The sequence below is a fragment of the Hypomesus transpacificus genome, chromosome 19 (genome assembly GCF_021917145.1).
Source record: "Hypomesus transpacificus isolate Combined female chromosome 19, fHypTra1, whole genome shotgun sequence".
NCBI classification, from domain to species: domain Eukaryota; kingdom Metazoa; phylum Chordata; class Actinopteri; order Osmeriformes; family Osmeridae; genus Hypomesus; species Hypomesus transpacificus.
In genome coordinates this window covers 2,076,202-2,091,400 of record NC_061078.1, presented here as the reverse complement: position 1 = coordinate 2,091,400, position 15,199 = coordinate 2,076,202, and the positions used below count along the sequence as shown (strand labels likewise).

At 50.9% G+C, this 15,199-nt stretch overlaps 1 protein-coding gene across 5 annotated transcripts in view; it reads left to right on the top strand.

Moving 5' to 3' along the window:
• The window catches only part of myo5aa (myosin VAa), a 35,069-nt gene extending 21,050 nt beyond the window's left edge, over positions 1–14,019 (top strand). For 3 of the 5 annotated variants that reach the window (XM_047041812.1, XM_047041811.1, XM_047041810.1), the window contains 21 exons: positions 30–186; positions 770–1,009; positions 1,122–1,370; positions 1,938–2,031; positions 2,279–2,427; positions 2,604–2,717; positions 2,828–2,962; positions 3,071–3,127; positions 3,284–3,511; positions 4,771–4,779; positions 5,387–5,487; positions 7,681–7,879; positions 9,072–9,165; positions 9,394–9,543; positions 9,652–9,806; positions 9,995–10,084; positions 10,256–10,406; positions 10,600–10,882; positions 11,560–11,734; positions 11,836–11,916; positions 12,092–14,019. In XM_047041812.1, coding sequence (XP_046897768.1) covers positions 30–186; positions 770–1,009; positions 1,122–1,370; positions 1,938–2,031; positions 2,279–2,427; positions 2,604–2,717; positions 2,828–2,962; positions 3,071–3,127; positions 3,284–3,511; positions 4,771–4,779; positions 5,387–5,487; positions 7,681–7,879; positions 9,072–9,165; positions 9,394–9,543; positions 9,652–9,806; positions 9,995–10,084; positions 10,256–10,406; positions 10,600–10,882; positions 11,560–11,734; positions 11,836–11,916; positions 12,092–12,244 — 3,064 coding nt within the window. In that variant the 3' untranslated portion in view covers positions 12,245–14,019. Of the gene's footprint in view, positions 1–29; positions 187–769; positions 1,010–1,121; positions 1,371–1,937; positions 2,032–2,278; positions 2,428–2,603; positions 2,718–2,827; positions 2,963–3,070; positions 3,128–3,283; positions 3,512–4,770; positions 4,780–5,386; positions 5,488–5,649; positions 5,707–6,737; positions 6,819–7,680; positions 7,880–8,212; positions 8,282–9,071; positions 9,166–9,393; positions 9,544–9,651; positions 9,807–9,994; positions 10,085–10,255; positions 10,407–10,599; positions 10,883–11,559; positions 11,735–11,835; positions 11,917–12,091 lie in introns of all 5 variants that reach the window. The other 2 variants (XM_047041807.1, XM_047041809.1) reach the window with 2 other exon arrangements.
• Positions 14,020–15,199: the final 1,180 nt, after the last annotated feature.

The following is a 15,199-nucleotide window of genomic DNA, read 5'->3' as shown; positions in this document are numbered from 1 at the left end:
CTCTCTTCCACCCTCCTCTCCTCCCCCAGCCTGGCCAAGTTCATGCGCCGGACCCAGGCTGCCACAACCATCCAGAAGTTCCAGAGGATGTACATGGAGAGGAAACGCTACAGACAGAAGCAGGCAGCTGCCCTGGCCATGCAGACCATCCTCAGAGCATACATGGCCCGCCAAAAGTACCGCAGGGTAGGAGGAGCCCCTCCACACACACACACACACACACACACTCTTTAACAGACAGACGTAAACACACACTTGCTAGACTTGGCCAGCTCTGCTCAGTGAGCCTGTCAGTCAGTCGTTGAGTCTTAAAATAAACCCTGGCATAATGCAGAGTCATCCCAGATATGAAGGAGAGCCGGGGTGAGTGTCTCACACACACACACACGTGACTGGGTGAGGGTTAGAGTAACCTGTGGATGTCCAGCGTGAGGACTGCGGATGTGGTGTTGTCAGAAGTAGGACCCCTCTGATGTGGACAGCTGACCTTTAAACACTGCTAGTGCTGTGTCTCTCTCTCTTTCCCCTCGTCTCTCTCTCTATCTAGATCTATCTGTCTCTCTCACTGCTTTGATTGAGTCCTTGTCTGTTAGAGGATAGTCTCAGGATGCAGCCCAAGAGAAAGGTTTGCTGATTCGATAGAGGACATTTGTCCTCATAGAACTCACCTTAAAATCTCGATTTTCTCTCTCTCTTTCTGCCTCTCTCTTATTTTCTATTGCTCCATCTGTCTCTCTCTCTTTCTCTCTGTCTGTGTCTGTCTCTGCAGTTACTGCGGGAGCACAAGGCGCTGTTGATCCAGAAGCATGTGCGAGGCTGGCTGGCCAGACAGTGGTACAAGCGCTCGCTGCATGCCATCGTGTACCTGCAGTGCTGCACCAGGAGGATGGGGGCCAGGCGACAGCTCAAGAAGCTCAAGATCGAGGCGCGCTCCGTGGAGCACTTCAAGAAGCTCAACATCGGCATGGAGAACAAGATCATGCAGCTTCAGAGGAAGATCGACGAGCAGGTGAAGTCCCTCACTGTCATCCGTGTGTGTGTGTGTCCCTTCTTTGGAACCGGAGTCTCTTTTGTATCGTTTGGGCTTTATACCTTCTCAACTCCTGTCTTTCGGGGTTTAGAACAAAGATAGCCGTGTGGTCAGCGAGAGGCTGAACAGTCTGGAGAGTTCCCACGCGGTGGAGAGCGAGCGCATGCGTACCGAGTTGACCCGTCTGCGCGGCGCCGAGGAGGAGGCCAAGAACAACGCCAACCGCGTGAACACCCTGCTGGAGGAGCTGGAGAGGCTGAAGAAGGAGCTGCACACCACCCAGAAGGAGAAGAAGACCATCGAGGACTGGGCCCAGAAATACAGGGACGAGATGGAGAAGGTGGGTCCTCTGCTCCTTCTCTCCCTCCTCGCCTCCTACCCGTGTCTCTCCTTACTGCTCTTCTCCTCGTTTCCTCCCCTCTTTTTCTCTCTCTCTTCTTCTCCCGTGGCCTGTCATCTTTTCTGCTTTTCTCTCCAATGCTCCTCCTTGCCGCTCCTCTCTCCTCTCCTCTGCCTCCCATTCCATCTAGATATTAAAATACAGGCGAGGGATTTCTAGTAAGTCTGATAAGACACCTTTTCCGCTCCCGAATGAAAAAGTTTCCCATAGTGTCCCTCAGAGAGAGAATTTCATTGGAGGTTTGCTCCTGTGGAAACGCTGTATGTCATGATTTAGGGCTCTGGGGAGTCTGCTGAAGGAGGGGTGCATGACGGGCTGAGTGGTCATGGCCCTGGCCCAGGTGAGCGCAGGTAGACTAGAGCTGTGTGTCTGTCTGAGAAAAACCTAGATGTCAGGTAGAATAGAGGCAGTAGTGTGCAGGACAGTCATTTAGTAGTTCTGTTAAATAAATGATGACTTCTTGATGGTAAGCAAAACGTGTGGGTGTGTGTGTGTGTGTGTGTGTAGATGGTAGCAGAGCTGAAGGAGCAGAACGGACTCCTGAAGAACGAGAAGAACGATTTGAACCGAATGTTAAAGGAGCAGAGCCAGCAGTTGACAGGTACAATGTCCTAAAGACCAATCGCATTGACTGTTTCTTTCATAACGTCCAATCACATCAACCTTAAGTGTCTTTGCAGGTGCACATCTGTTATAATGTGCCAGCTAGCTTAAGGATATTAAATGTATACAATATATGATATTTCTAAACGTACCTGCTCCCTTTTCCACCCCCACTCTCACTTTCTGTCGCTTTCTCTCTCTTTCTCTCGCTTCCCTCTATTTCTCTCTCTTTCGCTCTCTTTTAGAGAAAATGACTCGCGCTCTAGCAGAGGAGACTCAGCAATTGGAGAGCGATCTGAACGAGGAACGCTCGCGCTACCAGAACCTTCTGACAGAACACTTACGCCTGGAAGAGAAATACGACGACCTGAAGGAGGAGATCACACTCTCCGTGGTAAGACACACACACACAGCTGCTCAGGTACGGAGGGAGCAGGGCCTGTTCAGTTTGTTTACAGCCTGTTTTCCTTCTAGAATGTCTTATTTACAGCCTGTTTTTCTTCTAGAATGTCTTATTTACAGCCTGTTCTCCTTCTAGAATGTCTTATTTACAGCCTGTTTTCCTTCTAGAATGTCCCCAAGCCTGGCCACAGGAGAACAGACTCCACTCACAGCAGCAACGAATCAGAGTGCACATACAACTCAGAGTTCGCCGAATCAGAAGAAAGCTCCCGCGCTACAGAGGTAAGAGGCAGGCCGGCTAAAGTTTGACATGAAACGTCTTTGTGATATCCAAATTCTTATGACTGGTATCTTTTTTTTTTCTTTTTCTTTATCACTTCCTGTTCTGGCAGGATGTGACCCGTGGCATGGACACGTCTCTGACTCTGAAGCTGCAGAAGCGCGTGACGGAGTTGGAGCAGGAGAAACAGTCGCTTCGCAACGAGCTGGAAAACAAGGAGGACCAGTTCCAGCGGGCTAGAGCCAGGGTACTGCTAAACTACGACTGTACCACTGCAATACTACCACAGTACTAATACACCACTGCGTTACTATACATGTCCTCTACTATAACAGCTCACCTGTCTTTATGGCAGGATGACGTGGAGCATAAGAAGGCTCGTGGAGCAGAGCTGGAGTACGAGTCTCTTAAGGTAAAGCCATTTGAATTAAGGATCACACGTGCTAATAGTGTGGGTGAGATCTGGTCTACCTGGTGTGTGAGAGGTAGGATGCATAGTGTGGGTAAGAGGAATGAAGTACCTCTTTCATGAGGGTACCAATGTTCCCATTTCTCTTCCCCCCCTCAGCGCCAGGAGCTTGAGTCTGAGAACAAGAAGCTGAAGCACAACCTGGCAGAGATGAGGCAGAGCCTTCTTGGTAATGCAGGCGCAGGGACGGGGGCCCCGGGTTCCCCGGCCTACAAAGTGCTCCTGGACCAGTTGAACTCCTCCTGCGAGGAGCTGGACGTGCGCAAGGAGGAGGTGCTGATTCTCCGCTCCCAGCTGGTCAGCCAGAAGGAGGCCATGCAGCACAAGGTAGGGGCCTGTCTCGGTCCTCCCTCCCCTGGGTCATCCCTCCCTGGGTCCTCCCTCCCTGGGTCCTCCCTCCCTGGGTCCTCCCTCCCTGGGTCATCCCTCCCTGGGTCATCCCTCCCTGGGTCCTCCCTCCCTGGGTCCTCCCTCCCCTGGGTCATCCCTCCCTGGGTCATCCCTCCCTGGGTCCTCCCTCCCTGGGTCCTCCCTCCCTGGGTCCTCCCTCCCCTGGGTCCTCCCTCCCTGGGTCATCCCTCCCTGGGTCATCCCTCCCCTGGGTCCTCCCTCCCTGGGTCCTCCCTCCCTGGGTCCTCCCTCCCTGGGTCATCCCTCCCTGGGTCCTCCCTCCCCTGGGTCCTCCCTCCCTGGGTCATCCCTCCCTGGGTCATCCCTCCCCTGGGTCCTCCCTCCCTGGGTCCTCCCTCCCTGGGTCCTCCCTCCCTGGGTCATCCCTCCCTGGGTCCTCCCTCCCTGGGTCATCCCTCCCTGGGTCATCCCTCCCTGGGTCCTCCCTCCCTGGGTCATCCCTCCCTGGGTCCTCCCTCCCTGGGTCATCCCTCCCTGGGTCATCCCTCCCTGGGTCCTCCCTCCCTGGGTCCTCCCTCCCTGGGTCCTCCCTCCCTGGGTCATCCCTCCCTGGGTCATCCCTCCCTGGGTCCTCCCTCCCTGGGTCCTCCCTCCCCTGGGTCATCCCTCCCTGGGTCATCCCTCCCTGGGTCCTCCCTCCCTGGGTCCTCCCTCCCTGGGTCCTCCCTCCCCTGGGTCCTCCCTCCCTGGGTCATCCCTCCCTGGGTCATCCCTCCCCTGGGTCCTCCCTCCCTGGGTCCTCCCTCCCTGGGTCCTCCCTCCCTGGGTCATCCCTCCCTGGGTCCTCCCTCCCCTGGGTCCTCCCTCCCTGGGTCATCCCTCCCTGGGTCATTCCTCCCTCCCTGGGTCCTCCCTCCCTGGGTCATCCCTCCCTGGGTCATCCCTCCCTGGGTCCTCCCTCCCTGGGTCCTCCCTCCCTGGGTCATCCCTCCCTGGGTCCTCCCTCCCCTGGGTCGACCCTCCTTGGGTCCTCCCTCCCTGGGTCCTCCCTCCCTGGGTCATCCCTCCATGGGTCCTCCCTCCCTGGGGCACAGGAGGGTCTCATATGGGGGTCACTTCTGTCCAGTTCTTGTGTGTATATTAACATAAAGTACCGTTCTTGGATCTGTCTACTGTGCTAACTGTGTTTCTAACTCTCCTGCCCTCTCCCACCTCACACATGCCCTCCCCCTCAGGATGAGAAGGTACTGAGAATGACTATCTGAAAGCTTTGGAAATGATAGTTTATTCATTTTAGATCTCTCTTCATTTGTATATCTATGCCTCGCCATCTTACCAGTAAAATGAAAGACCCCACTAACCAGTCTAGTGTTGCATGTAGTACAACCAGTGTGGCCGTAAGCCTGTTCTAACACATGATCTGTACCAATTGGTGCTGATGAGGTGCATTGAACAGTAGAGGGCAGTGTCACGGTAATAATCACTGGCCACATCATTACCAGTGGCGAGGGGCAACCTGCAATAGCCGTGATGTTGTTGACCTTTACGGCTGTGTGTGTAACTGCCCGTGGTTGTGGTGATGGGGCACTGTTATGTAACATTAGCCTTCATGCCAGAGTGTGACATTCTGACATGAGATTAGATTCAACTTTATTGTCATTGTGCACATTAGTGCCAATAAAAAGCAGTTAGCCAAACCAGAAGTGCAAATCGTAATGGCTTATAAACAGAAGTGCAAACAATGGCAATAGGATGTCCTGAAGTACAGAGTAAATACTTAAAGTACTCTGCCCTTATCATTGCTCATTACAAACGTATACATGTATTTACGTGTGTGTGTGTGCGCCTCAGGAGACCATGACAGACCCTGTACACCATGTCGAGGATGTTTCCAAGTTGAAGGACTCTGGTGAAATCAAACAGGCTTACATAGGCCTCAAGGACACCAACAGGTACTCCCCACTGTTTCTTCACATCTTCCTCTGTCTAAACCTCTCTCCTCCTCTCTCCTCTCTATCCACAACTCCACTGGTACTTGTGTGTGTGTGTGTGGGGGGGGGGGGTGTCTGGGAGGTGTGTGTGTAGTTGTGAACCCCTCTGTTTGTTCTGTGCAGATCACCCAGGTTCTTGCGTATGCCGCTGGAAGCCAATGAGCTCCTGAGTAAGCTCAGGTAACCAATCAGGTGTGGCCTATGCATCGTGGGGCAGAGCATGCATGGCCACACTGACCTATTGTAAGAGGGATACCAGAGGCACATTTGTCTTCCATAGAGAAGGCTGATATAGGTGTTTAAGCTAAGCTAGGCCAGCCTATGTAGTGACATTCATCTAACTAGCATGGTAAAGAAGCTAAGCTGTAACCCAAGCTAGTTTGCTCTAACAGCATGAGGAATGATCTGCCAAGTATTATGTGCATTTGTAGGGACTCAGTAGGTTACCTAGAGTCCAGTGAGTGATGCTAAAATGAATAGTTTACCTCAAGAACACGATGTCTTTAGATGTGTGTCATGAATTAAATAATGTAATTTCAAAGAAATGGGAGCCAGTCTAGCAGGTGGTTGTGACTGCTGTTTGGGTTATTTGGGTGGGCATGCTTGTGTTTAAGAGCTGAGTCAAGTGCTGGTCTCTGAGCTGTGGAAGGGTTAAACAGCCTCGCTGCATGGCAGCAGCATGGAACCACAATGTCAGCGGTACAGGAAGTGATGTCACGATACGGGAAGGGTGCAGCCAATCAGCCTTATGGAATGACTTGGCATGAATCCTGCATGCATCATTTGTGCTCCTTCTTGTGTTCCTTTCCTCCTAGTGACTTGGATGTTCCCCGCTATTATGTCAACTTTTGCTTTGAATATCTGTGTTGTCCAATCATCCACGTGTCGTCCATCCACACCTTGACACTAAGCTGTGCACATTAGAATCAATACGGAATCCATACAGGTGCTTCATACAGGTACACAGTGGCCTGCATAGCAGCTGCACAGGCTCAAACACACAGCAGCACATCGAAGCAGCACTGGGCTGCTCTTTACCCAGTGAGCTCAGTCTGAACAGCACTCACATTGTCAGCACCTGTTCTTCACACACACACACACACACACCTCTGTACACACGCCATCTTGTGTGTGTGTCCCCCATCCCCCTCTTTATGTTGCCTGTTTTTCTTTTTCTTTTGTTCTTTGTTTTGTTCCTGTGTGTGGCTCAGATCCCCCACTCCAGACTTCCATAGGCTGAATGAGGACGGAGAGCTGTGGCTGGTTTATGAAGGGTTAAAGGAGACCAACAGGTTATCCGTGTTTTCCGAAAGGCCTCTGTGCGAGCATGTGTATGCCAGGTCGCAGGGGTGACTTAGGTCTCTGTGACTACCTCTCCCTCTTTCTCCCCAGAGTCCTTCCCCCTCCCTCTCCCACTAACCTCCTCCTCCTTCTTCTCTCCCTCTGTCCAGACAGTGCAACCGTTATACACATAGTCTTAGTAGTAGACACTTGTCTACTAACGTGCTCCAGGTAGTTGGTGTGTGTGTGTGTAGGAATATATGGACGTCCTAGGCGGTGATCTGCTTGACTCCCATACTGTATGTGAAGTCTACAGGTCACTGTATCTCTGCTTGCTCTCCTCTCTGCCTCCGTCACCCACTAAAACAGCTGAAAGTGTGTCAACAACATGCAGCATGTATACGCACATGTCCTGGTGGGGGAGGCCTGGAGCCCCTGTGGACCTGAGGAGGCACAGAGGAGAGAGGGAGGCCGGTGACTCGCAGCCCAGGGGGAGGCAGTGCTGGGGAGGCAGTGCTGGGGAGGCAGTGCTGGGGAGGCAGTGCTGGGGAGGCAGTGCTGGGGAGGCAGTGCTGGGGAGGCAGTGCTGGGGAGGCAGTGCTGGGGAGGCAGTGCTGTTGTCTGCTGGAACTGGGCTGTGTGTCACCGGCTGACAGCATGCCGCTGAGAACAGACGACCTGCGGTCGTGAGAGTCCTTGCCTGCTGTGCCCCTGGGACCACCTCACCCCCGGTGCTGATTTGTCTCCTTCTGTCTCTCTCTCTCTCTCTCCTTTTTCATCTCGCGTTCCCTCAACAACCCTTTTCACCATCATTTATTCACACACATCTGTCCCCTTGCACACTCGCAACCTCACCCTCACCCCCTCCCCCAGGTTGCTGGAGTCCCAGCTGCAGTCGCAGCGGCGTAGCTATGACAACGAGGTGGAGGTGTTGCGCGGTGAGCTGCAGAGCGTGAAGGAGGAGAACAACCGGCAGCAGCAGCTCCTGGCCCAGAACCTCCAGCTGCCCCCGGAGGCCCGCATCGAGGCCAGCCTCCAGCACGAGATCACGCGCCTCACCAACGAGAACCTGGTACGTCTCTATCTCACCCGAGCCTACAGAGGGTCGCTCTCCCCACAGGAAGGCTCACACTTGAACAGCCAGTTGAACAGCACATGATCGCGGGGCCTCCCCCCCCCCTCACACTTGGAATCACACGCTCACAAACACTCGCACACTCGCAGCGTGAGATCACTCTGATACACCAATGACAATTTGGCTCGCCTGGAAGACATCCTGCCAAAGAAATGATAGGCACACCATTTGAGTGTGTTTTGGTTCTCTACAGTGTGTGTATGTACGAGTGTGTGTGTGTGTGTATCCATCCTGTGTCACACACTCACCCGTGTGGCTGTCACCTGTCAGGACGTGCTGAAGACAGACGACCCCACAGAGTACCGCGAGGCCCGGGTCATCATTTTACGGCGGATGGTTGTATGTAGACAAGGCACTGCCTGTGTGTGTGTGTCAAAGATAGATATGTTATGTCCTTGCACACGTGTGTGACCACTAACACAGGCTGGTGTGTGTGTGTGTCTGTGCGCTTCACAGAGCAGTGTTTAATGTGATCTCTTAACTCCCCACAGCAGTGTGTCCTGTTCTAACCCACAGTGGATGAACACCCTTTCCCTAAGCCCCAGCTGACCAACTGCACCCCTCACTTCCGTCTAATAAACAAGCAGCCAATCAGCACCCTTCTTCTTTCAATCAGACTCCTTCTTTCTGAAGGCACCGAATGATGGAGACACAGTTTATAGAAGAATCCACATTTACTCAGAAAAATATAAATAAATACATCAATTAATAGCTAAGAATTAAGAAAGTGCTTAGCTGACTACTTATAATGACTTCTAAAAAATATTAAACAATATTTACAGTACTCTATAGACCCAAGCAGGCCACATGCCCAAAATGGATTCTCCTGAGGATGTGAGGGTAGCGTTGGGACCTCCCCCAGAGCAGGAGAGGCTGCCTGGACCATTGAGGCAGTACTGGGACCAGAAGCAGGGAAAATACTTTGTCTCCATCACCAAATCTTTTCTGGCTTTCACAAGCTGTATCAGATGATGTAGTTGTGTTGTTCTCTGCCACTGGGGGGTGTCAGTCCTCTATGATCTGAGCTTTCTGTCTGCTTCCAAAAGCACAGTGTTTGGAAAACCAGGATCCACTGCTTCCCTCACCTCTTTCTACTTCCTGTCTGTCTCTCATCCTCTATCCCCATCAGGATCTGATGGAACAGCTGGAGAAGCAGGATAAAACCATCCGCAAACTCAAGAAACAGCTCAAGGTCTTCTCCAAGAAGATTGGGGAGATGGGCGGTAAGACTTTAAGTGTGTGATGCTGGTGTGTTCGTGCGGGCTGATGTGATTGAGAGTGGAGCCCAGGGAAGTGTGTGTGTGTGTGTGCGCGCTGGCGGGCATTGTGTCTTGGCACCGTCTTGGAGTGCAACCTGTTACAGCAGGGGTGACCCAAATGTCCCCATCAGGGGATGAATCAAATCTTAATCACAAATGTGTGTGTGTGTGTGTGTGTGTGTGTGTCCACAGCGGGTCAGATAGAGGGCCAGGTGTCCCCAGGTCAGATGGTGGACGAGCCGATCCACCCGGTGAACATCCCTCGCAGGGAGAAGGACTTCCAGGGCATGCTGGAGTACAAGAAGGAGGACGAGCTCAAACTGGTCAAGAACCTCATACTGGGTCAGTAACCCATCCTGCTTCCCCCCAGCCCAGACCCCCTCCTCCCCCAGCCCAGGGCTGTTCCCAGGCTGACTCCCCCTCTCTCTCCCTCCTCTCTCCGCTGAGCAGAGCTCAAGCCCCGTGGCGTGGCCGTGAACCTGATCCCGGGCCTGCCGGCCTACATCCTGTTCATGTGTCTGAGGCACGCCGACTACGTCAACGACGACCAGAAGGTCCGAACACTGCTCACCTCCACCATCAACAGCATCAAGAAGATCCTCAAGGTGCGGCCCCTACACCAAGGGGAGTGTGTGTGGGTGTGTGTGTGTGTGTGGGTGGGTGTGTGAGTGTGAGGGAGACAAAGTGTGGTTAAGGTCAGTGACGCTCCATTGATATAATGAAGAGTCACTCGTAGGTCTTTTATTGAAATAGGTATTGTTTGGAAACTCAACCCATTTCTCTTTCCTTCCAGAAACGGGGGGATGACTTTGAGACCGTCTCTTTCTGGTTGTCCAACACCTGCCGCTTCCTCCACTGTCTCAAACAGTACAGCGGGGACGATGTGAGACACACTACAAACGCACGGAGAATTTCCCTCTCACCTCGCCTCTGTTGTAACCTGCCTCTGTTGTAACCTGCCTCTGCTGTAACCTGCCTCTGCTGTAACCTGCCTCTGTTGTAACCTGCCTCTGCTGTAACCTGCCTCGTGTCTCTGTCTTGTGTGTTTCTCCAGTCATTTATGAAGCACAACTCCCCGAAGCAGAACGAGCACTGTCTGTCCAACTTTGACCTGGCAGAGTACCGGCAGGTCCTCAGTGACCTGGCCATCCAGATCTACCAGCAGCTCATCAAGTGCATGGAGAACATCCTCCAGCCCATGATCGGTGTGTGTGTGTGTGTTGTAGCTTTATTACACAACCTAGTGTGTGTATGTTGATTTCTCTGTACTTCCTAGTTAGTAGAGAGAAGTGAAATCATTTCTCTATACTTCCGAGTGTGTGTGTGTGGTTTTTTTAGCACTTGTTCTGATGTTGTGCGTGCGTTTGACCCCCCCCCCCCCCCCCACCGACCCAACAGTCTCTGGCATGCTGGAACACGAGACCATCCAGGGCGTGTCGGGGGTTAAGCCCACAGGCCTCCGCAAGCGCACGTCCAGCATCGCGGACGAGGGCACCTACACCCTGGACTCCATCCTGCGGCAGCTCAGCGCCTTCCACTCCATCATGTGTCAGCACGGCACTGACCCGGAGCTCATCAAGCAGGTGGTCAAGCAGCAGTTCTACATCATAGGAGCCGTCACCCTCAACAACCTGCTGCTGCGCAAGGACATGTGTTCCTGGAGCAAGGGCATGCAGATCAGGTGGGTGTGGATGGGGATGGGTGGGTGTGGATGGGTTAGGTAGGTGTGGATGGGTTAGGTAGGTGTGGATGGGTTAGGTAGGTGTGGATGGGTTAGGTAGGTGTGGATGGGTTAGGTAGGTGTGGATGGGATAGGTAGGTGTGGATGGGTTAGGTAGGTGTGGATGGGTTAGGTAGGTATGGATGGGATAGGTAGGGGTTAATGGGATAGGTAGGTGTGGATGGGTTAGGTGGGTGTGGATGGGATGGGTGGACGTAGGTGGGTGGGTGTGGATATGGATGGATGGGGTGGTTGTGGAAGGGTTAGGTAGGTGTGGGTGCGTGTAGTTGGGTTGGCTGGGCGTAGGTGGCTAGATGTCGGGGTGGTTGAGGTGGGTGGTTATTGTAAGAATGGGTTCTTACGGGCGTACATAACATTGAACACGAGGAGTCGGGTGGTTGAGCGGTTAGGGAATCGGGCTAGTAATCAGAAGGTTGCCGGTTCGATTCCCCGCCGTGCAAAATCACGTGTCCTTGGGCAAGGCACTTCACCCTACTTGCCTCGGGGGAATGTCCCTATACTTACTGTAAATCGCTCTGGATAAGAGCGACTGCTAAATGACTAAGTGTGTGTGTGTGTGTGTGTGTGTGTGCGTGGTGGGTGTGTCTGTGTGTGCGTGTGTGTGTGTGTGTGTCCAGGTACAACGTGAGCCAGCTGGAGGAGTGGCTGAGAGACAAGTCCCTGATGGTGTGCGGGGCCAAGGAGACCCTGGAGCCTCTGATCCAGGCGGCTCAGCTGCTGCAGGTCAAGAAGAAGACCGACGAGGACGCCGAGGCCATCTGCTCCATGTGCCTCGCCCTTTCCACCGCCCAGGTGAGGCCGCGGCCAATCGGTCGCCAGGCACCAGACAGGGGGGGGTGTCTCCCTAGAGGAGTTCGAACCCTGACCTTTTTTTGTGTCTGTGTTTCTCTCAGATTGTGAAGGTCCTGAACTTGTACACTCCGGTCAACGAGTTTGAGGAGAGGGTGTCGGTTACATTCATACGCACCATCCAGGTACCCTGTACTGCCCTGACTTGGTTTGATATGTCTGTGAATATGTACATGTGTGCATAATGTGATATCTATACAGTCTATACTCTCCTCCAACCGTAATGTCTCATAAATGCTGTCCTCCATCTCCTCTTACTAGACTGTGTCATAAATGCTGTCCTCCATCTCCTCTTACTAGACGCGTTTGCGGGACCGGTGTGAGACGCCCCAGCTGTTGATGGACACGAAGATGATCTACCCTGTCACCTTCCCCTTCAACCCTTCTTCTCTGGCGCTGGAGACCATCCAGATCCCCAGCTCGCTCAACCTCAGCTTTCTCACTCGCGTCTAGACCCTGGCACACACACACACACACAGTCACACCTGCGTTCATGTTCAAACCTTCACACACACACACACACACTGCCGTGAGTCCTCTCGTCACACGCTGACACGTCATCCATCATCCGCGTGTAAAAAGAGCCCACAGTCCTCAGAGAGAATGCAGAAACTATCTAACATGTCCTGTACAGTACATCCCCCAGTGCCCTCCCCCCCCCCCACACTCCTCACAGTTATCCCACATTCCCTTTCCTTCAGCACAGACGCCCTGGGCCTGGGCCTGTCCCCTCAGTTCTCGGTAGTTGTGAGTGTTCTAGCAGTCCGGTTCTCCAATAGGAATGTAACTCGCTGAAGTCAAGTCTCTGCCCATAGGGTTAGCTTCAGTTCTCCTCTATTGTCATGTTCTCTTCTCTCACTCTGAACAGTCAAGCCAAGACAGAACTCCCTTGTCTGTACCATACTACTTATACATATATAAATACATATAAATATGAATATATATATCACGCTATTATATTTTATTTATTGCATCTTTTCTTCCCCTCCTTTAAGGAAAACTTGAGTTTCTTTGCAGAAGACATGGATGTCTAAAATGAGTGAAGATGAGCTCATATTAGGGATTTTATTTTAACTGGCAAGTCAAGTAAGAACCTGTTCTTATTTTCAAGAAGGTCTGGCAAGAGACAAAAACCCTCTCATGGGGAACGTGATTGAGAATTCAAATGAAACAAAGGAAATCACATTATAGACAGAACTATATAGACGCACCAAATCACAACAACAAACCAGCACATCACAACAAGAGTAATCACAATTGGGGAGACAGGTACAGCAACACCACTGTTATTGAAATCAAATTCAGTGGGACAGAAAGGATGTATAGACAATTAGACTAGTGCTGTTATATAAAACTTCTGTCAATACCAGATGTACGCTACCGTAGTTTTTTGAAAGTAGATGTTTATTTGTGAATGTGTCGTGCTTTTACTCAAGTAGCTTTGTCATGTATAACCTGCCTCGCCTGCAGAGCTCCAAATCTAGCCCAGGTAGAACTGCTAGTCTGTTTTCTAGCACAGATTTCATCGTCGGACTAGCTTCCAAGTGCAGGTATAACCTAACTTTTAGCTTTTCGGGACTAGACAGACTTTTATAGTGGGCTCGTCCTGCAACCCCCCCCCCCTCCCCTCCCAGTCACCTACTCCCTCTTTAGAGCCTCTCATTCAAACTCTGCTGTCACACACTGACACACACACACATACAAACACACACACTCAGCCTACTGCTGTGTTAAACCTGCTGTATCATAGGGGTCTAACTGCACAGAAGAACACTGGATACATCCTGTTCTTTCCACAATATACGTATCCTCCTTGCTGAACTCTGGTCAAGTTTACGATAAGCGTGTAATTATTTATTTCAGTATTAAGATTTTTTGTGAAGCGGAGGATACAAGTACTGCTGATTCATGTTTCACTGAGCAGCGCTGCCCTTGGTCCTGCCAAGCTGTAGAATATCACTTTCATTTCTCCTTTAGAAGCGTAATCCCATTTGATGGACCAAAGCCCTGGTCTAACTACGCTCACCCCTGTAGTAGTAAAGAGGTGGCAACATTGGGCCGTTTTATTATCCCCGACCATATCACAGGAAAAAACTCTAAACGAGAATTATTTGAACTAGCATGTAGTGCTGTCAAATCAAATCAAATCAAATTTATTTGTATAGCCCTTTTTACACGCAAGCATGTCACAGAGGGCTTCACATGCGCCCATAGAACTGCCCCTCAACCAACCTAAACCCTCAAGGAAGACAAGGAAAAACTCCCAGAAAAACTCCCACCGGGAGAAAAAATGGAAGAAACCTTGGGAGGAGCAATTCAGAGAGGGATCCCCTCCTCCAGAGACGGTTGGTATTCTCTCCCATGCATGGGTTCAGCTTTACTGCTACATGGCTTAATAGGGCTGTCAGCCAAATGTGTGGGTTGTCGGCTGTGAACGGGAACAGTTTTTAAAGATGCATCAGTTTAGTAAGATGTGATAACAAGTATACTGAGGACGTTAACCAGTACCTTGGGTCTCCCGTAACAAAGTGCAAAAACCTGATCAAGTCAAATATTTTTGCGTTAAGTTGCCTCTTCGTTCCATTGGCTTGCTCCTCCTGTGCCATCAAAATGAACCCTGGAATCTTACTACTAAAAATTGAACCTTATTTGCCTGTCAACCTTAACCAGTGTCAACCTTTGACCATGACTAAATCATTCTCTCATGGAGGTACACTCTAATGACAATGTATCATCAGTGATGTAGAAATAAAGTCCTTTTCTTGAATTATTTTGTGGTGCAATCATGATCTGTAATCATATCATTATCTTTGGGTCCACATGAGGGTATCTGGGAATTTGCCTTTTTGTTCGATTTAGCATCATAAGGATGATAAGTATTGACTGTATAGAGATATACTGAAGGTCATACATTAACTGAGAAAACAACTGGATAACAATGCAATACTGAAGCTTACCCATATGAATGTTTAAAAGACATTAGATTTTATTGTCAGTTATCTTTTTAGACAAAGCCTTATCTGTTTGACATTCGCACAGTTAGATATCTGACATTGTTTCTGTTTACAGTGTATGTGCAGTATATATGTTGAAACCACTTTTTTTCTCTTTTTTTTTTTACTAATTTGTGTTTTGATAAGTTGTCAAGAGTTGAATTCATTGTTTATCCGCCGTCTGTCAAAAAAAACACTTTTTAAATAACACAGAAGTCAAATAAATGCCAATCAGCCATATTGAATATCCAGTTCTTCAGCTTAACTCTTGAGTCCTGTAACCCTAGCTTTGGGATCTTCCACTGCTCCACATAACACTACAACTCCCAGCATCCTGTTGTGTTTGAGCTCTTGACAGAATCTTGTCTTTCAATTCACTCAGTAACTTGTCTTAATTAGGCACATTCTTGGAGAC